The sequence below is a fragment of the Orbicella franksi genome, chromosome 14 (genome assembly GCF_964199315.1).
Source record: "Orbicella franksi chromosome 14, jaOrbFran1.1, whole genome shotgun sequence".
NCBI lineage: Eukaryota > Metazoa > Cnidaria > Anthozoa > Scleractinia > Merulinidae > Orbicella > Orbicella franksi.
The window spans coordinates 17,859,716-17,882,170 of NC_138158.1; the positions used below are offsets into that span (position 1 = coordinate 17,859,716).

At 42.2% G+C, this 22,455-nt stretch overlaps 1 protein-coding gene across 1 annotated transcript; it reads right to left on the reverse strand.

Annotated features, from left to right (window-relative positions):
- Nucleotides 1-1,572: 1,572 nt before the first annotated feature.
- On the reverse strand, nt 1,573-22,405 carry LOC145467409 (ubiquinone/menaquinone biosynthesis C-methyltransferase UbiE-like). Its single transcript, XM_081450966.1, has 3 exons — nt 22,243-22,405; nt 11,494-11,555; nt 1,573-3,368 (listed from the first exon to the last, which is right to left on the reverse strand). Exons 1-3 carry the CDS (start codon nt 22,374-22,376, stop codon nt 2,623-2,625), a joined length of 942 nt encoding a protein of 313 aa, XP_081307092.1. The 5' UTR covers nt 22,377-22,405; the 3' UTR covers nt 1,573-2,622.
- Nucleotides 22,406-22,455: the final 50 nt, after the last annotated feature.

The following is a 22,455-nucleotide window of genomic DNA, read 5'->3' on the forward strand; positions in this document are numbered from 1 at the left end:
ACACGTTTTTATTGTTTCACGTCAAACTAGCTACTATCCAAATTCGTGGGCAAACGAACAAATTCCATTTGACTTGTAGCTTTCAGAAGAGACCAAAAGGATGGTTCGGACGCTCACGTTTTAAGGTCGTGAAACATTCGACAGTTCATTTCATTTCAACATTCTTGGTATAGTGTGATAGCCAGCTCTATAAGCTTTTAATTTGACAGAGGGGTTTAGGTCTCTACAGTTGAAACCCGGCGGACGCGCTACATCGCTTGGACACGAGACACCTTTCAAGGTGCTCTTAAGCTATACAGTAGCTTTAATATACTACTTATAACAACAATTACTCACCGAAGTGGAATTATCCACCACTTTCACTGACACTAAGATGAATCATTGTTTTAGTATATACCACACATGCTGAATAACTAGCGGACCAAAGAGTAACTTTATTTGTTTAAGAATAACTTTACTTGAAACGGGAAGCCATTTTGTTTTTCTTCGGCTGCTCGGAGGTGAATAGTACTTGGCTAATCACCTCCGAGCTAGCAAATCAGCGTGCGCGAAAAGTACTATTCACTTGTGTGGTATATACTAAACTATACTTATTTAAGTGCAGTTTTGACATACCATTGCTGCTTCCTACATTATTACTTTTAACTATACAGTATTGTTTTTGAAATACAGTATGGTAACGAAAAGATAACAAGAACATGTGTATAAAGCATATTTGGTACTATAACCAGAAGTAACTGACTCGTGTCAATAAGAGAGTGTCAATAAGAATAGGTCAGGGAACATAAAGCTTGGTTTTAACGACATAAGCACCAACACAAGCATAACGGTAGTGAAGACACCCACGACAAAAGTATAGGCACAAGCACGAGCAGAACAAAACAATTTCTTCTCGTGCTTATGTCAAGTGAGAACGCGCTGCTGTAAACATAAGCATAACGAAAGTCCGCCATCTTGTTTTACTGTATCGAGGCGGTATGGAACCGAAATTAAGGTGGCCGAACACAGTTTTCGCGCGCGCTTTTCGTGATGCAATTCAGCGCGCGCACAAGCATTGCAAAAAACAAACATGCCGTCAATAGAGCGATCATTTTATTTACTCAACACCCGCAGTACCTGTGCTTTTTTCTCTATAATTGAACGCAGCGTATTGATGGCTTTAGTCTTTTATCACAAATATATGTTGGAAAAGGTAAAGATGCAAAGAACCCAGCATTTCTCAGCTTTTTCTTTGTTACTGTAAGAACCCAGTTAAATGCAGCGCACGCGTAGTAAGTCAAAAAATCGCGATTGAATGAAAATTTGCACTCTCGGAAATACGCCTATTTCTGGAGAACCACTCATTAGAATTTCACGAAATTTGGCACGAAAATACTTTTGGAAATAAGTAACTGGAGTATTGAAAATAATTGAACTTTAACAAAGGAAACTCTAGATATTCCAGTAAACCTTCAACAAGGGATAATTAAAGATCTCTCTGTTAAATTATTAGGAAATGGTGTTAACTTGTGAGAATCGTTACAAGCTTGTTGCATGCAAATTATAAAGAAAATCTAGTGACCAGATTTTCTACAAATAAACAAATCCGATTTTGAAGGCCTGTTTATTTTTATTCGTGTTGCCATGGCAACGGCACATACGTCATCTTAACCATCTAAAAACCAAAGTTTGTGTTGTTAACTTGCTTGCTGCCACTTTTGGCGACCGAGAGATCAAGGGTTTTAGAGAAAAAGGTGAATGAAACATAGGTATCAAAAACTGTGTTCAGCCACCTCAACCCTTTGACGCCAAAGTAGCCATATACGGCTACTTAATGGTCGTGCTCTTTGTACCACTTGTGACGTCATCAATTTAAATGTGGCCACATATTCTTGATAAGCAGATGGTAGAGCTAGGATAGATCTATCTGTACAATATCGCCGATATCGACGGCGTTCTGACGTAGCAAATTGCAAAACGTTATCAGTTTTGGTGCAAAAATGGTCGTAAAATGGCCCATTATACCTAGAATTGATCAAGGTCCCATTTCCAGGCTTTTCCCATAATTAACACCCAACTTTTAGGGCAGCCAGAAAGAATATGAAACGGAAAAGGTAGCGAGAGTAGAAGGGCCGAGAAAAAGGAAAGGAAAAGGGCAAGAAAAAAGTTCGGAACGGGCAATCCATATTTTGGCTTATGCGCATGCTCCAAACTAAAATATTCTACATTTTTGTACTTAATCTTGGGGAAATCTATCTGTTTGGTAAAAATAGCTTTTTGAGCCAAACTGAGGTCCATTTAGCGTCATGGCAGCCAAAAACCTGGTTAAAAACGGCATTTTTTGGTGTACATTTGGTCCGCAAAGGGTTAAGGCAGTTATCCATTTTGCGAATGCGTGGTTATATTTGTGTTGTGGGCATCCTTGCTACCTTACGCTTATGCTTGTTATTATGTCGTAGTGAAAACCAGGCTTAAGCGGGACGCTCCATAATTATTAAAAGCAAAAATTAGTTGAAGAGATCGCCTGGAATTGACTATTTACTTGGTTGAAAACTGCGTTTTTAAGCTTCTAGATGTAACTAAATGTTGTAAAGAGCTTTTTAAAAGTTTCAGTCAACAAAACCTTCCAGTTGTTCGGGGTATTTACTTCCCTTTTTTCTCCACTTTCGTTACACTAACTAAACGGTTGTATGTGATAGGTTCATGTTCGTTGAATTCGCTTAATTCCTTCTCCAGTTGTTTTACTCTCTCCTCGATTTGCTCATCCGTTAGATGGTTTAACTCACTCGAATAACGCCTTCGTAGCGAGTCACACAAGTTGGATTTTGTCATCGCCTCCGTAAATGTGACCTCGTGCTCGGAGATTCGGATGTCGGCACTGTCAATTTCTCTGAGTAGCTTCTGGCTGTCGTTTACCACATCAAAATAAGTGCCGAAAACCTTTGTAGAGTTTTTGAAAATTGGATTTCCATCCTTCATTGTAATAAGCTGAAGGAAAATCCCACCAGGGCGAAGAGAGCGTATTATGCCCTTGTATACATCAACCGGGTCAGCAAAGTGATGTACGCTGAAAACTGCTACTACTCTATCGAAGCACTGGGTGAGTTTTGGATCTGAAAAGAATTCTTCCGCCGTTTTCTGAACGGGGTAGACCCCTTTCCTTTTGCGGGCTAGTTCTTGCATTTCTACGCTGGGATCCACGCACCAAACAGGGTTCTCTAACCCCGACAATTTACAGAGACTTTCTGCGATAAAACCTGATCCACTACCGATGTCTACCACATTGTGTTGGGGCCTCAGATCTAAGTATTCAATCAGGACTGGAATTACAGCCTCATAAGTTGCCTTGTAGAAGCTGTCGTACGTATTAGCCACAGAACTATAGTGATCTGAAAATAAAGAATTGATTTAATAAAAAAAAAAAAAGTAGCGAGACAATCTCAGATAGTGCAGAGTGCAATTTACCGCTCTGATACCGTAGTCACACAGGTCCTCAACCCTGCCGTTCTCTCCTTGGTGGTCAACTAAGCCTTTTCCCCTTTGCAGAATATGAACGGATAAAATCTTAAAAAAGGTCAAGTCTGCATACCAGCCAAGTGGCCGATGAGGCCGGAGCTTATCCCGGTTTCTGTAGCATGAAGCCACTATGAGTATTTCTACTCCGCCCTGGATGGGATGCTAGTCCATCGCAGGTTACCCCCAGCATTAAGTTCGCCTGTACCCATTTATACACCTGGGTGGAGAGAGGTACTGTGAGGGTAAAGTTTCTTGCCCAAGAACACAACACAATGTCCCCGGCCAGGGCCCCGTTTCTCGCAGGCCCCGAAAAGTTTTTGCACCCGGAAAGCCATAGCAAAATCCCGAACCTTGTGATTACAGAGCTGTTTAATTCACGTATTCTTAGTACGACCGCAGGATCCCTTAATACAAGAAGTTTCAGGCGTATACACCTCTCCGTTTTTACGGACCCGAAAAGTTTCCGGGGCTTTCGAGAAACGGGCCCCAGGGCTCGAACCCGGACCGCTCGATCCGGAGACGAGCGCACTAACCATGAGGCCACCGCGCCTCTCGAAATAAAATCTTGATTAGACATAATCTTAGCGGCCGTCGATAAAACCAGGAAGATGGAACGTTCCGGAACATCCCGGGACATCAAAAAATTATAATAATTATGAGAAAATATGTAAAATTAAATAAAGAAATAACCTAGAGAGACAAGTCAGTCAACGGGCGTCGATAAAACCAGCAACAAGGAACATGCTGGAACATCCCGGAACATTTCGGAAAATCGAAGAATTATAATAATATATTATGAGAAAAATATGTAAAATTGATTTTTCAAAAATTATAAATAAACTAGTATCAGTTCTGAAAATTAAAAAAACAAAACAAAACAAAAACATAACCAAAAAAAATTAAGAAAACAAAAATAATAATAACTGCAATGAGTGAAGGCTCGCAACTAACCCATTCCTTCCAGTCGTTGGCGATCAGTTTAATCACATGACTGTCCCTTATTCCCAGATTTCGTTGTTCATAGAAAACCAAGGTGGTGGAGTTCGAACTCTTTAATCAAACGGAAATATAAGAGTGCAGGAGTGCGATTTCTTTATTCAATCATTACGTCAATAGGCCCTTTGCACGATCCGGTCACATGGTACGGAATAAATTATGCTGGGACGCAAGTTACACAGTGAGACTTCCAAAACAAAGGAACTCGTACCAGTCCAGCCCGACTACAGGCTACAAAAACCCATGACCCCTCGCGGAACTAATCATTCTTCCGTTTTTCCAGAAAAATAGCTACTTGGGAATCAGCAAAATGAAACCTCTCCGCTGACAAATGGTGTAAGGCACCACATTGAAGAAAACCAATGAAACCTAGGGAAAACAAGGCTGCCAGCTGGAGGTCACCAAGGTTACCCTTTTCAAGGCGACTGATCACTTTCCGCACCAGAGCAGCAGACAGTGGCTCCTTCAGTTCAGCCGGTCAAACAAGAATTCGCCTGGCAGCTCAACCACTTGATTCACTACCGGATACTCGTTCGGCTCCTGATAACCACTCTTTCTACGAACCCAGCTGACACAGTACACTGCAGAACTCACCAAAGACACTGACCAGGTCTGTTGAATGGTATATACGATGTACAGCGTGAACACCACAGGATCTGCCGGCAAAAGAGCAGCATCATGACGATCGGTCCATAGCCTCCAGGATTTATACGCGCGTAGATAGGTCGCGATTGTTAGAGCAGCCCGATCTCGAAGTAAGACAGCTCGTAACGCCTTTACTAGCTGTCGCAATTCCGAATGGTCAAAACGATCTGCACGAAATTCATGATCAGCTGGTAAGATGACCTCCTCCACCATGGGTTGTACACCATGACAAATGCCATAAAAGCAGGGAAAAATCCAGTAAGCACTCATTGAATAAAAAGAGGATTAGATCCACATGCATGTACACACCCTAAAACGTGAGTCCATAACAGATGGATTAAGGTAGCCAAACAGCTTGGTGTCCATAACAGGCATTAGAAGCCAAAAAAGCTCAGTGATAAGCCATAACAGCAGGTACGTTCTTTGCCAACAGCCGTCGCCAGCGCTTCGTCAATATTTTCTAATACCTCCTTGTTTAGATGGTATTGTTTCTTTCTACCAGCGAAGCGAAACTCGGGATCTGTTGTACAGGGTTTCTGAGCACTCTGAGATTCAAAGCTCGCCATTTCGCTCTACAAGCTCTTCAATTCTTCTTGCTGCTGCTTAAGAAGCTCCTTCGCCCAGTCCGGTGGTTCTGAAGAGGTGCGGGGAGGCGAAGGACGTGCATGACTACTCCTACTCGACTCGCAAATTGAACTCCGATCAGATGCGCGATCTTCCCCACTCCGCCTGGAAGAACGATTCTTTGAGCTCTTGTTGTAGGGATCAAACCGTTTAGCAGCTCTAGATCTCGTGCGAGAACTATCCTTTGCCATCAGAACAGGAAGAAAATGAGAACACAGCAAACAAGCGATGAGCACAGACTCAAAATTGAAGGAACTAAAAACACAGGTCAGGCAATAGCGGATGGCAAAACAAAAACTGAACGCTGTAGAAGCCACGTGACCTGAAACCCTCCACACACTTGTACCCAGACTTCCAACCGCTTCATTCGTTACTCAGCCAGAGGAAAACCACACACCTTATTTCGTTAGTACGTTATAGCGTTATAGCGTTATAGTGTTATAGCGTTAGTGCCTTAGCAAACAGCAGCCCCCTAAACCATCCATATAGTGCACTCTGCACTAAAAATGTTAGACAGTAATTGCTCGCTAAACGTGACAAAACTTGGCACATGCAAATAAAGGTAGTGGAATCACGATTTTGACGAACCCTCTATTTTTTAAACCTACCGATTATCCGAAGCAATATTTCGCTTCCTTGGCAAAAACTTAAATGAAATTTACCCTCGATCTTTGGACCGACCGGTCTTTGGAACCAATTTTCATTCCCCTCAGTGATTCGAAAAACGAGATTCCTCTTAAAACACTGAATACCTTATGAGGCAAAGATTAGTAGATATCTGTTAATCGCTCTTCCCGTATGAAAAAAACTGTTTGTTAGAATTTTAGACAAACGCTAGTTAGGTTAACTTTGTTTATTTTAATGTGTGTGTGTTTATGTTTGTTTTGTTTTCTGTCCCTGACCGAAACATATCTTTTCCCTTAAGGAGAACCGTAGAGGTCACGTGACCAGAACTTATGGCACCATGAGTGAAAGCTAGAGGTTTACTTAACCTAAAGCAGTGTTTTGACTAGGGTTGCAGGGCTTAGGCGTTTGGGCTAGGGTTAGGGTTAAGTTGTTGGGGTTAGGGTTAGGGTTAGAATTAGGGTTAGGGTTGCAATTTGGGCCTGGGTAAGTCACGTAACGAACACCCCTGCCAAACTAAACTACCCTAAATGAAGTAAATGTAGCCTTGTGAATCCAAGGACTCTAAATAAAGTTTATGTTCAAGTTACAATTTCAAATTCTTTACTCTTGTTACTTGAAATTTATGTTGTAGGCTGATGATAAAGGTGTAAGAGCTAGTGCCACCTCCTCCTCCCCCTCCCCCCCTCCCCGCAACTTCTTGCCCTTCGCACAAGTTGACACTAGCATTCTCTGAGGGACTAGTATTGATGAGCCTTGCAGGTACCAGACCTTTTCGAATTCTAAAGATGAATTGACTGACGAAAAGTATATTTGATTAACTGGCTGCCTTGCCTTTTTAACGCTCAGGGTTATTTCGGGTAGTCAGAGCCCCTTTAATTTTTGCTTTGATATAACATTGTAAATTATTCCTCTCTTTTGACTCTGGGGTAAAATAACGTTTTGCTGTTGTTGTTTGTTGTTGCTAAGTGAGTTCGCACATAGCAATAATTAAGTGGCTGGGGCTAATGGCAATAATAAGGCATTCCCCTTATACTCACTAAGTGATATATGTTTCGTTTTAACTGAATAGGATTCATGAATACTAAACTTTACACTGAATCTAAGGATCCCTCCATACCTAGTGAGCTTACATTCCCATTCATATGACGCTTCCGGGGCTTTCGAGAGACGGGCCCCTGAGTGTGACTGGGTGGAGAGAGGGACTGTGTGTCTTGCATGAAGATGAACCAAAAGCTTAACTCAGTCCGTCTGTTTTTGTGTCCCGTTCTTACACTAGACACATAAACAGAAATTAACAATCGACGCATAATTGAGTTATTTTTTTGTAAAAAAAATACCTCTTAGTCGGCGCGTCGAGTATGTTAAGGGTCAATGGGTGAGTGAGTGAGTGAGAGATGTATGTATGTCACACCAATCAGATTGGATCTACTATAAACAGCCAATCAAATTCCTTGTTGTGAAGGTAAATAGTATATGAGGAGATTTGATCCTGATACAGTTCAGAACGGCCATATTTATTCTTCTATAAAAGAGGAGGAATTATTCATGTATTGGGCTTATTTCGACATCTTCTGAGGCGAGGATTTTGTGGGCGAGTTTGATAGACATTTGCAATTGGATAATCAGTCAAAGAAACATAGTGTTGGGCATATAACTAAGAGCATGCAATGAAGGATGAGCTTTTCCCATTAGATAAAGTTTTCAATTAAATGAGTCTTAGCCGCTCTGCTATTAGGTTTAAGAATCATATATGAACTCAGTTAAATGACCTTGCTTTCCATGAGTTCTCGTAGCTCAGTGGATAGAGCGCCCGCCCGGTGTTCGGGAGGTCATGGGTTCGATTCCTGTCGGGGACTCAGAATTTTTCTTTGTCCCACGCTAGTGTCATGTTGATTAATTCACCTTCACATTTCATTACCGAGCTTAAAATTCACCATCTTTCTTAACTTATCACTACTCACGATGAATTCGATAGCGTTGATCCTAGCAGTAGGCAGGACACCTATCATATATGAACTCAGTTAAATGACCTTGCTCTCCATGAGTTCTCGTAGCTCAGTGGATAGAGCGCCAGCCCGGTGTTCGGGAGGTCATGGGTTCGATTCCTGTCGGGGACTCAGAATTTTTCTTCGTCCCACGCTCGTGTCATGTTGATTAATTCACCTTCACACAACAATTGTATTTTAGGGGAGCGGAATGCACTACTGGAAATTTGATGAGGTTGCGACCAGGTTCAAATCGTTTGCATGTTGTATTGAAACCTAAATATTGCTGCAGAGTTCGTAGTAAGTGTTCCTTGCGTGTAGTCAATGTCAGCATCCATTGACAAGTTTCACTGTGAAAAGCGAAGAGACTACAATTAATTTGGTGAACAGAACAAAAAGATATTATTCTGTGACGATTTTACAATTATAACGGTTCTTGTTTACCACTGGAATGAGAAGATACGTTTGCAATGAAACTAAATCTTTTCTCTTCAATGTTATCAGGGTTTCCGCTTTTTCGCGTTAATAGCCAGCACGAATTGCAGTAGGAGAAAAAGGAAATTGTTTTCGTTCATGATAACTTTAGTGAGGTATATGAAGTCTTGGGCGTTTTATTGTATTAAACATAAGGACTCTGGTAATTGAAAAATAAAGACTGACGTGTATGTTGCCGGTTTGTGATTTTTAGTCCGGTTTGGAGCGGAGTGTGACAGTTAGATACATACTTTGGGTTGTTTTAGAGTGCATAATGTTCAGTGTAATGGTGGCTAGTTATGGAGGAGGTGAGTCTTGAGTTTTGAACAGTTCAAGAGTTAGTAGTATGCAAATGGCACAAGATATTTTTATTTTTAGTAACAAAGGGTAACTTGATACTTTTGTTTTTCACAAGGAGTAAATTCAATTAGAGCTGAAAAATCGTCACCACTTGTTCCCACGAGATGTTTGCTATTTTTAGTTACAAATGGTAACTTGACACTTTTGTTTTTCACAAGGGAGTAAATTCAGTTAGAGCTGACGAATCGTCACCACTTGTTCTCATGAATTGTTTGAACAAACAGAACAAGATATTGCTATTTGTAGTTACAAATGGTAACTTAACACTTGTTTTTGAGTTATTTTTTTTGTAAAAAAAATACCTCTTAGTCGGCGCGTCGAGTATGTTATGGACGGGTCAATGGATGAGTGAGTGAGAGATGTATGTACGTCACACCAATCAGATTGGATCTACTATAAACAGCCAATCAAATTTCTTGTTGTAAAGGTAAATGGGATGTGAGAAGATTTGATCCCGACACAGTTTAGAGCGGCCATATTTCTTCTTCTATAAAAGAAGAGGAATTATTCATATATTGGGCTTACTTAGACATTTTCAGTGGGTTAGGCTGAGGATTTAAGTTACGAACGAGATGAGCCTTGAGGTTTGAAACAGGTCGTGATTTAATAGTATGCAAATGCAACGAGATATTTTTATTTTTAGTTACAAAGGTAACTTGATACTTTTGTTTTTCACAAGGAGTAAATTCAGTTAGAGGTCACAAATCCTTGCTTCTAGTTCTTAGGACATGTTTTAGAGGAGACGAGACTATTTAGATTTGAAACAGTTCTAACGTTTACAATAGTAAGTGCAGGTGACGATTGTTTTGTTTTTGTTGCATGCAAATATAACGAGATATTTTTATTTTTTAGTTACAAAGGGTAATTTGACACTCCTGTTTTTCACAAGGGAGTAAATTCAATTAGAGCTGACGAATCATCACCACTTTTTCCCACGAGATGTTTGTTATCTTTAGTTACAAATGTAACTTAACACTTTTGTTTTTTATATGGGAGTAAATTCAATTAGAGCTGACAAGTTATCGGCTATTGTTCCCAGGATATTAAAAAAAAAAAAAAGCTTTCATTTCTGGACGGTTTTTACGTCTCTGCAGTAGCAGTTTATTTTTATTTGATGGGCATTTTATGACATTCTTTTCAGTCCGATACTTTTAAAGGTAAAACGCATGAAAACTGCTCAAATGTTCTGCGTGGCACCAAGTTAAAGTGCAATTTAATTAAATCAGACTTTCAATGTTTCAGAGAGGTTTTTTTCTCTTTCTTTCTATTTTCGGTGAAATAGTGTTGTTGTGTTGTGTTGTGTTTAAAAACGGTAAACTTACGACTCGTATAAAATGCGAAAAGGTCTCTCAACTTGAGTATTTTTGAGCAAAAATTCCTCTTGGGGGTTGGAAGGACTATGTGATCTGTGAGTGAGGGAGTTATGCATGTGCATGTGTCACACCAATCACAGTGTGGGTTTTATCAAAGAACGAATCAAAGAAAATAGATTACGAGTAGTCCCTCTTTCGCTTAGTCCATCGTGCGTGACGCGAAAGAAAACCGCGAGGAAAAACTGGCCGCGCGAAATCCTGGGGGCGAGAAGAACGGCCGGCTAGATCCTGGTGGCGAGAAGAACGCGAAAGGAGTTCTTCTCGCCCCCAGGATCTCGCGCGGCCGTTCCTCTCGCCCCCAGGATCTTGCGCGCCCGTTCTTCTCGCCCCCAGGATTTCGCGCGACCATTGTTTTTCTCGCGGTTTTCTTTCGCGTCACGAACGACGGACTAAGCGAAAGGGGGACTACTCGTAGTCTACAAAGAAAAAAAATAAGATGGTATCTACATTAATCTGGGGACGTGTCAGATTACTGTAGTTTGTTCAGTCAAACATTTTATGGCTTACTATTTAGCTATCTTACCATTACCGATGTAACATCGTATGTACATCATAAATTCCCAGTTTCTTTCTTGCTGTACATCGCAACCAAAAAAACTTGGCAAATTAACCAAATCGTTACAGTAAACAGCTCCGAGACGTCACACAAAAAATAACTCTTGCACGCCTTGCGTGCCTATGTTTTGTCTAAAGTCGGACAGTGCATTTGACATCCAGTTTATATTTATACCCACCCCAAAGAAGGTTATTGGAAATTCAAAAAAACCAGGGGGGGGGGGAGCTGTCAAAACAAAACACCTTCTGAGAGAGGGAATGTCTAGTTTCTGGACAGCTCAGTGCATCTGCAATATGAAAAAGGCCATTACACATCATAGATCGTAGCTATCTACGAGAAAAATCCATTTGTCTCTTACCCTCTACAGAAAATATTTCTTTGTGGGTGTTCATCGTTTGGAATATTCTGCAAGGGCAGTCCCTGAGAACAGAACAAACCATGCAAGTGAGGCATTTAACTTCAGTCAAGACAAATGATATCATTCACTAATATACAGTTGAACCTTGCTCTTTCGAACTCTCAGATGAAATGGAAAACAGTTCGAAATAGCCAATAACAAATGACTGAAGGGTAAATCTAAGGGAAATATTTTGAATTCGAAATAACAGGGAATTCGAAACAAGAGAGTTCCAACTAGAGGGGTCCAACTAAATCATGGCTGCTAGAAAGAAATAAAGCCTTTGGTCGACTGACGTTTTCTGTAGACCCAAATTAAATGTAGGTCTTTCTAAACATACCGAGATATTTAAAGTTTCCGAGATATTTAAAAGATGAAAATGAATACATCAAAGATCATATATTTAAACTGTGGAGAAAGATATGAAGACATGATTGATCATCACAGTTATACCCACAACTTAAGCAGTGAAATTAAAGCCTGAAAAAATTCAGGCCTGAACGGGATTCGAACCCATGACCTCTACCATACCGGTAATTTTAGCCCGAATGATTCAAAATCGGTGTACTTTTTGGATAAAACTTAAGGATATTCAGAGGGTTTTTCGAGATGTTTAATAAAAGTTTTGTGATTTTTTTTTTGCGCGCTGGGTAAATGATTATAGTGAAGAAAATATCACCATAATCTCCATACGTTATTACGCAATCTCATTACACAACATCCCACAATTTTAAAAAACACCGTTTATGTCCACTTTCAGTGTTACGTGCTTAAGCGACATCTTTCGACGTGCCATCTCTCGAAATACTTCATAGCCCGGCCTACGTCATCAACATCTGTTCCGCTGCGCAACAAACGGAGGTGGCATGTGGCTGGAATGCAAAAGGACAAGGCCTCAGTGGAGTGGCCCCAAATAGAAGGCGGGGACCCGACTGAGGGATCGGTGCTTGGACGGTTGCTATGGAACCCGACGCCATAGCGAGGCACTTTGCTTAGTCACACTGGCCGAAGCTACTGGAGAAGGGAAAAGGGGAAAGCAGGGAGATGAAGGACTGGGGGAATGAAAAGGGAGGTTGGGAAAGACTAAACAAACAACTTGCACGGAGCAAGCTGCAAAAGGTACGCGTTAGCATGACAGCGGCGCGCGAAGGCAGATTCTCGCATGCGAGAGAGGCTACGCTACGTGGAGGCTTAGGCTTAACTTCTGTCAATCAAAGGTAGACACCAATTAAGGTCTGTTCCGCTAAGCAACGAACGGAGGTGGGGTGTGGCTGGAATGCAAAGGGACAAGGCACCATTGGAGTGGCCCGAAGCGAAGGCAGGTAACCAACTAAGGGATCGGTGTTTGGACGGTTGCTATGGAAACCGAAACAAAACTTACGAGCTGGAGGAGAGGAAGGCTCCAAGCAGCGCGAGGGGTACAAGACCTGGTACCTGACACTTTGCACTCCCCGGCGAATAACGAGCGGGTGAGCGGAAGATTAAGCGGACGCGAGGGTAAAATATGAATGACTGTAATTGCAGTCAAATGGACACACCAGCGCGAACTAAGGTGACAAGGCTAACTACGAAGCTACCTGGCGAAGAGTAATTTTAAGGGTACGCGCGTAAGACGTAGGATTCGCTGGGCCGGCGGCCTAGAATTCTAATTATCGAGTCTGAAACGCCGACGGCGCTCCAAGAAGTGGCTGCAACGATCTGAAAAACTGTTGTTTAAAAGTCCCCGTCGACTCCAGCCGACACGAGGATGCCGCGGAGGCGTTCAGTTACATGGCGACTAAGGAGTGCGGTACCACCCAAGAAGACGGACGCGGGGCCGGGAAGGCTGCCACGGCGATGGAGGAAGTGGGAAAGGCTGGGTGCCGGACAGAGCACGGGGGTGCAGAAAGGATCGATCTAGTAGGCCTTGACGGAGAGCAGCTCGGCAGATGGAAGGAGTTGCTAGTTGACGGCCACAGCGTTGAGAGAGAGATGCTCTGCTGGGTCGAAGCCGGACGGTTGAGAGGTAAAAATCGCTCAAGTGCAAGATGCCAAACCAAGCCGAACAGGAGGCCGCCCAGAACGTAGCATTTGACAGAGTCGGCGAGGTTCATCGGAGAGCGATTCAGCACCGTAAGATACTGAGTAATGGGCATGCGCGGAAGACGGACGGGGCCCTTGAGAGGCTGGGCACGTCTGATACCACAAAACACGTGCTCAAGGCGAAGGGTAGCGACCAGTGGGAGCCAGTATGCAGTGATCAAACGGCGCACAAGCAGCTCTTCACGGTGCGATGGGAGACTGGTGGGGCCAGGTGTGCAACGAGGCGAGCACTCCCAGCATTAACTCGGAAATGGGAAGGGGGGAACGAGAGGTGTGGTGAAAGCTGTGTGCGACATAAAACTCAGTAAATCGGCGTAGTGGAGGGCGAATGGACGGAGCCAGGCAGACAGTAAAGATTCACACTCTGATGGAGGAAAGTGAGTTAAGCTCCTCTAGCAGAGGCACTGGAAGCCAGGGGAGAGAGGCGGGCCAACGTACGGCACCTCTCCCCCGATGAACGAGAGAGAGCATCAGCGATGGAGTTAGGGTGCCCGGGAACGTGCATAGCGGATACCAAAAAGTAGCGACGAGCTGCTGCGAAGAACAAGCTGCGCAAGAGATCCCCGAGCTCCCCGTCGGAGCAAAATCCGATGGCGATAGTGTCGGGTACGCCACGGTGGTCGCAAAGGAACTGGACCAAGAGGCTATAACATTGATGGTTCCATAAGTGCGTGGCTAGGATAAGAAGAGGAAGTTCCTTGAAGACAGTTTCTCGGGAAGCCAGCGGTCGGTGAGCCAAAATGGCCATCAAAATACGCACCAGAACCGGCCGCCACGGTAGCATCGGTAGACACCTGTGGGTCGAACAGGTTCAACCAGCGAGGAGAGATAGAGAAGCTGGGAATAATCCAATCACTGAGGGGGATTGACCAACAGAGTAAATCAGCATTAGGTTCGTGGCTGAGGTGAATGCCCGGGACTGAGAATGCCTACCGGTTAAACGACAAAGCGAGTGGCGGCCTGGGTACGTGGACCACATTTGCAGCGTGATGGAAGTGGCTAAGAAGAGACTCTAGTTCTCCAGTTGAGCGGATGCCATGGTTGTGGAAGGTGATCCAGTGCCAAAATTTCGGCAAACATATGATTTGAAGGTGTACCGAGCGCAAACTTAAGGAAGAGCCAGATCGACGTAAGGATGATTCCTCCAGGATAGGCGTCGCGGATGTCACCTTTGGTGAGCAGAGTCTCACGGCCCACCTGCGCGATAAAATCGATTACGTTAATAGGGAGAAGGGGTCACCATAAATACCGTCGTTGACCCCCTGGGGTTTGACGAGTCCACAATCAACCGCCGCTTCCAGGAACGGCCTTTTTTCGGAATGACGCCAAATGGGATACGGTCTAGCGGGCTGGCAAAGTAGGATAAAGGCAAGGGACCGGCGACTCTCCAGAGCAGAAATATCCTGGTGAATAACTGGTCAACAACACCACGGTTCAGTCGGGCGGACTTGACGTAGCCTGGAGACCAGTTACGCGAGAGGGTTGGAAACCACTTGCGAAGACTCGCTCGAAACCGGAGAGGAGATACGGACGGAAGGCGGAGGAGGGGTGATCGGTAAGACTACTGCTGGTGTGAGTAGCGGTGGAGCCGCAGGCGGCCGTGTGGAAGGGGGACGGGGCTTGAGGTTGTGACTTGACAAACAGATGAAGAACGCCCGAACGAAGCGGTAGTGAAGAAACAAGCAGCGAACTGGAAAAGCAAAATTGAACGAGAGAAATGAAACAAGAGAAAAGCGAGTGAAGACGATCGGACAGTGGAGACGCCTGCGTGGGCGCAAGCGAAAGCGGGAACGAGAGTGGCGGTGGTTCAAGCGAATGAAGCACGTCGAGGAACGATGGGGAAACGACTGAAGGCGCCAGGAACGACGCCGGCGTTACGTCGTTACGACTGTCGGTCAGCAGACACGTCCGTGTGGGGGTGAGCGAGAGCGGGAACGGGAGCGGCGGAGGGTCGAGCGAGTGGAGGACATCAAGGAACGATGAGGAAACGACTGAAGGCGCGAGTAATGACGCAGTCGCTGCGTCGTTACGACCGTCGGTTGGCTGACATGCCCGCGTGGGGGGAGCGAGAGCGGGAATGGAAACGGGGCGGTGGGTCGAGAGAGTACAGCACGTCCGGAACGATGAGGAGACGAGTGAAGGCGCCAGTTGTTTTTTGGGGGGGATTGAGGCGTTTGTAGCAGCCTTCTGTCTTTAGAGGGCTGCTACAAACACCTCAGATCCTCCAAAAACTATGCAATAGGCCAAAGTGACAACAGGGACCAGGAAAGGTGAGTATATTTTCTTTATTTTATTTTATAAAAGTAACATTTTATTTCGTTGCGCGATTTATCCTTCGTTATTTAAAACACCATACAATGCCTTGTAGAGCGCTCAAATTTTCAATGGCCTGAAGTGTAACACAACACCACGCACTTTAGGCAGTCACGACTCACTCGATACGCGTCCATAAATCATAAATATTTAATCGATTCCTCGAATCGTGAGTTTGGACTCCTGTGGTGCGACTGATTCGAACATTTCCGCTGATGAATAAAAATCGACAGCATTTACATTGCTGTACCTTGGTTCAGGCTTAATCTTATAGATTCAGGCTTCAGAGTACTTTTCCAAACAATATTCGACTGGACGCAGACTGAATCATTTGTCGCCACACTGAATCACTGTGATACAGCGAATGATATATAGTTGTTCACGGTTTATAATTACATCCCAAAGCCAAGGCGATTCAAAGTCGCGATCGTGAACATAATGAACAATTGTCCTAGTCATGTAACAAAAACAGGTCATCTCGCATCCCGACGAAGCTGGCCACGTTGGTGTTTACACGGCCCAGAATCATAACCAAAAACGAGAAAAACGATCGATTGAGAAACCAAAACAGACTCGGGGATGCCAAGTTTACGTCCAAGATCGGCCGGTTGTCCCATAAAATCTCAATTCTGTCTGCATTAGGACTGCGTTCTCCTTTTCGTCGATGGACACGTAATCCCCACTAACAAGTTTCCGGCTTACCAAGAGTAGCTAGAATCTTGTAATTGATCCGGGGCAGAGAGACAATGAACCCCATCGTCAGAGTGTAACTCCCTGGTTCATTGAATAACACTTCTTTACCTATTGCACAATTTAAATTCTATTACAACCTATTATCCTAATTGCGTTACAACAGTCGCGTCGAGAAACGAATTTCCGACGGAACCGAAACGAACCCATTTTTTAAACGGAACCCAAGCTGACCTAGCCTAAACCTATTTACAACAGTTACAAGCTTTAAGTAATTTGGTTTTAGCCCAAACCTATCAACTGAAGTGGCCCTTGCTCATCTGACTGAGAACATTGTAGATAATATGGATAACGGGCTCGTTACTGCATGGTGCCGTGTTCCTTGACCTCAGCAAGGCATTTGACACTGTCGACCATCAACTTTTGCTCAAGAAACTAACATCTCTAGGTTTGGATAACAACTCCATGGATTGGTTTACGTCCTATCTCTCTGCTCGTAAACAGGTCGTCTCCACTAGGAATTGTCTCTCGTGTCCTAAGCCTATCTCAGTTGGAGTACCCCAAGGTAGCATATTTGGACCACTGCTGTTCATCATTTGCGTCAACGACCTTCCACAGCGTCCCAAAAAGAGTCTCGGACACTGCGAAATCATCATCCATGCTGATGACAGCCTAATTTACTAGTCTGCTAAAACAGCCCAGGACAACGAGATCTGAATGTAGACTCAAAAACTGTTGCAAAATGGCTTCAGTATAATCTGCTCACCCTTAATTGCGCTAAATCAAGGTATGGCTGTGTGGGGCTCTTGCTCAGATTATTTGATGAAAGATCTAGAACTAATCCACCTCAGCGCAGCAAGACTTTTATCCACAAACCACCAAGGGACATGGAAGACGAAACAGTACTTATAAATGCAAATTGGATGCCATTAAAATATTTTTATTGTTCGAGTATTCTAAATATAACGCAGAGAGCTTTTTATAATATAATAATTAAACAAGTCCTTACGTGTATACAATTTTTGTAACTGTTACTCAGCAAGAAAATATGATCAGGATCATTATCTCTTGTGTTCAGTCGTGACAAGATTTTTCTGGTCCTTGATGCCCTTTTCTTGGCGTAATAGACAAAGCTGTCTTTTACCCTGCAACACGATGTTAATGGCGTTTCACAATACCTGCAATTGTCAAAACTTTATGCATAACAAAGACTTCTAAAATTAGACTATGAACGCGATATTTTTATCGCGCGAGTCAACTGTGCTATCACGCGATAGTGATCGAGAGTGAATAATCTAATTGTTTTTACTATAAATCTACTAGTCGTTTAAGACTATTCAATTAATCCTCTTCACAGACACTTGGAAAAAGCAAAGATGCGCTCGGCCGCCATTTGTTAACAACCGCACATGTACACTGCTAGGCTACTCACTATCTGCAACAGAATAGAGAATGAGTATGGTAGCCAATAAGAGAACGGCATTCGTGATAGAACGCTAATAGATTTTTTTCTGAAAGCTGTTAGCTCTTATATTTATATATAGCGAGCGAGTTCTTTATTCTGCTGTAATCAAGCGGAGCAAAACCGAATGACTTTGTGATGAAGTTTGACTAAAAATTGCTCAGTATTAAATCGAACTTTTTATGTTGTCTGATCAGATGGAACCCTTGGAAGAGAAAAAGCTTATATTTCAATAGGTTTTGGCCACTGAATTAAGCGAGCGAAAAAATATCTATAGTCTGTGGTTCCGCTTCGAATAACTTGTAAACAACAAGTTATAACTCTTTCACTTACCTTCAGTATTCTAGATATTTCGATGATATTCCTTGCAGAAACGGGAACTCTGTGCAAGATTTTGGTTAAATGAAACAATTTACCGAATATTAAAAGGAAGTATGTTGAATTATTCCTACTGAATAACCTTTGCAGTAAGTCTCTTTCTGGGAATTTAATCCTGTGGCATGACAAACGCCTACTGTAGCACATCCGAGAATATTATTATAAAGGTCGAAAAGTCATTCTCGTAGACTGAATGAGGCAGGTAGTTTGTTTAAATGGATCCAGAAGACTACGTGATAAAGTTTAGACGGCCGTAATGGATGAAAAAAATTATACGTCATGTGTGATTTAATAGAACAATCCAGCTTGATGCGTGATTGGTACCCCCCCCCCCCCGCCTCCTTTGCCACCCTCTTCTTATTTTTAGATACCTTCATAAAATCATCGACTTTGATTTTACACTAGGGGAAATGCTAAATTTAAGTGGCATTTCAGCAATATTAAACAAGCATTAAATCCAACGAAATATTTAAGTCGTGTTTAAGAACATTAAACGTAGCTTAAAAATACGCCCGTATTTGGCAGGCTTAAATTTGAATTAAAAGTCCATTAAAAATACATCAGTATTTAAGCCAGTATTCAAAACTCTTATAATTGGAATTTTGACAAAATGCAAGTGAAATAATTGTATACCATTTGATTACCTATTAATATCATGGGTGACAAATTACACTTTTTGCAATCATGGATTTTTGACATGTTTATAATATTGAGAAGTTTCACGCCAGACATTGCCATGGAAATTTTAACATTTCACATGTGATTATAAGTAAAGACTGAAATTTCATGCAAAATTAAAGAGTGACTTGTCAACCATGATATTATCAGTGTAGTTTATGTCACTCTTGACTGTGTGTACCCTTCCTTCCCCTACAAAATGAAATATCTGCAAGGTTACAAGCACTGGCTACCCCAGATCATCATTTGAATAACTTCTGCTTGCTTTGGTTGCAAAATAAAATTGTGACAGTGAGACACTCAAAGTTTTATTTTACTTTGTGAAACAGGGAAGTGTTAGCTTCCTTATTGGAGAGTTGAATTTTGTGTTTCAAATTCATTTGACTTTGCCTAAGTGCTTGTGCCTTGAGTAGTGAAAAAGAGACCAAGGCATATCAAAAAGCCTCACGCCATTCTCACACTGAGCACTTAAGAATAATATAATTACTAGAATTACTATCACCTACTTAAGCTTATATTTTAATCATAGACAAGTTCAGTTTCAGTTAAGGAAGGGGAGAGTGGGACATAAACTTCTAATAAGCCAATAATGGCCCCTCCCCTCAGGTGTAAGCCCAACCCATAGAGGTTAACACTACAGACATTGCACTCTTTAATCTGAGTGTATTTTGGCATTTTATTTTATAGAAAGTTAAGAGTAGTTCTATTAATTTAAGCCTACAAGAAGTATGCTTTCATTCTATTCAAGAAAGCAAACATTGCATATTATTTCTTGGTAACCTGTGATCAATGGTTAGAAGATAGGAGAGTTTTCTTATGTAAAAGTTATACACACATGGTATTTGACATAAGATTATTTCTTGCATTTGGAATTTAATCATCATGATCATATGCTGTGAATAAAAGACACTTGAAAAAGAAAAAACTGTTATTGTGTACAAACATGGGTGGTATTTCAGTAAATAACTGGGTTGGTGTTTCTACAAACAATTGTAATCACGAAAACAGCTGAGTTGATTACAACAAATTATCATCCAATATTATCATTATTATTAATTAAAAAAAGAAAATGAAGAGGCAAATTTTGAGCCAGAATTTCCATAAACATGACAACAAAGAACAGACTGAATTGAGTAAATTCTGTTTACATCAATTAAGCAGCGCTTGAAAATGAGTTTCAGACAAGTTTAATTGCCATCGTTAATAGAGCATTAAAAACAGCGCTTACGAATAAGTTTCTTTTACTACGATTAAACACTACTTAAAAAGAACGTTTCAGTCAAGTTTAAGTTCTATTAAATGTAACTTAAACGAATGTGTTGGTTTAAACACATTTAATGTCACCTTAAACCGACATTAAGGTTTAACCTTAAGGTGGTATAAGCTATGTTCAAGTGAAAATTAAACCTAGGTTTAAGTGTCTTAAACATCAACTTAAATCGACTAAACTTGAGTTTAAGACATGTTTAATCCATGTTTAAGAAGACTTAAATAGTTTCTTTTGTCCTTGTGTTAATTTTAGACAAAATAATGTCACCCACCATCACAGTAACCGCTAGCGCATGAGTCTGCACCTTCTTGCTCCCAAAACTAACTGGGCAAAACAGAAAATTACATATGAAGCAGCTTTCGATTTTAACCTTCTAAGTCCTGAAATACAGGAAACTAAACCTATTTTGGTGTTATCAGAAATTACTTTTCAAAAAGAAATTGGAAGGTATGCTTTAATTGTATTATATTTTGATTTTATTATATGTTAATTTGTTAGTTACTTATTAGGTTGTAACATTCTTTACAGGGCCGTTCTGGAAACCACTTTATGTATGACCGCCCCCTTTATAAATATCATTATCATTATCATTATCATTAATTGCTCTGCTGATATAGCTTTGGATGCGTAATCATCTCATAGCTCGAAAATTCTTAGTTTGAGAGCGACGGTACGTTTGCCTTTGAATTCGTTGTAGCTTACAAACAGAGACCAGTCTTACTTGTATTGTGAATAGTTTGGCTTCACTGTGGAGGTGCTGAATCAGGATGTGGAACGGAATATGCACTCTTCCCACGCCGCAGCTGTTAAGGCCGTTATGCCAGCCCTCTAAATCATTATTTGTGCGGACGGTTTGTCCTTAGACTTCCAGAAAAGTCCTTCGTCTTGTTTATTCCGTACCTGCCAGACGAGTAACTTTTCCTATTCGCTTGGAGCCAGACGATTCAAACTCTTCAGGGCTAAAAGCCGTTGATGATTTTACAAAAGAGAGAAAGAAAGATTTTACCCAATCTTTCTTTCTTTCCCTCGGTCGGGGGGGGGGGGTGGGGGTGGAAGAGAGATTGGGTAGAGTGAAACGAACATTTTCAAACGGCACTAACAACCTATTAACACCCATGTCATCTTACAAAGGCCGATGACATTTTACTCCTCTGGTAATTTGTAAGTACATTTCAGAACTTTTCCGGAAAGCATTGTGGATGTTGGCTAACTGTCATATACGAACTGATCCAGGACACTGGCGAATTGACTTCATACGTTGGCGAATTGGTCGTTGGCGAACCAGTGATACATTGGCGAAACGACCGGTTACCACCTCGACAGGTATATTAAAGAAGGAAATATAGAAAATGGAACACATTCAGGCACCAGCTAGTCCCTAATTTGCGTTAGTAAAACTTCAGGCGAACTACCTTTTGGTCGGGGCGAATCGACCTTTTTGGGGGGGGGGGGGGGAGGGGGAAGGTCGAGACCGGACTTTGAGTCGGGACGAAACCACTTTGAGTTGAAACGGTTCTGGGCGAAACGGACCTGGGAAACGACCGCAATTCAAACCAACACAAAATTAGGTTTGCGTTCTACTATTTTGTACCGCACGTCTCAACACGCTCTCAATTTCGGGACGGGTATGATTAATTAACCGATTTCCTTTCTAGGGCCAAAGCTCAGAAGGAAATTCCAGGGTTGTTTTTCAGCGCTTTAAATTACTTTTGAGTCTGAATTCTGTTATTTTCAGCGTGTGAGTTTTAGAACCGCCGCACTCGTTTGAACTGAGTGATCGGTCATGCGGAGTGAAGAATGTTAATGACGAATGTGAACCCTTTTACTACAGACTTACCTTTGGCCACAGGTATAACAGACCTCACGAGTTTCATTCTTGGGCTGCCAGATCCACTTGAAGCCCGCGTTATAACTTTGCAGCGGTAGATTTTGAGATGAGTCCGCTGGTCGTAATTGCGTTTTGCGTTCCATCACGTGAGAGCGAAGCTTTTCGATCTGTGGTTACGTGGCCGCAGGTTTTGTCCATTTGTTATAAATTTCGACAGTACGT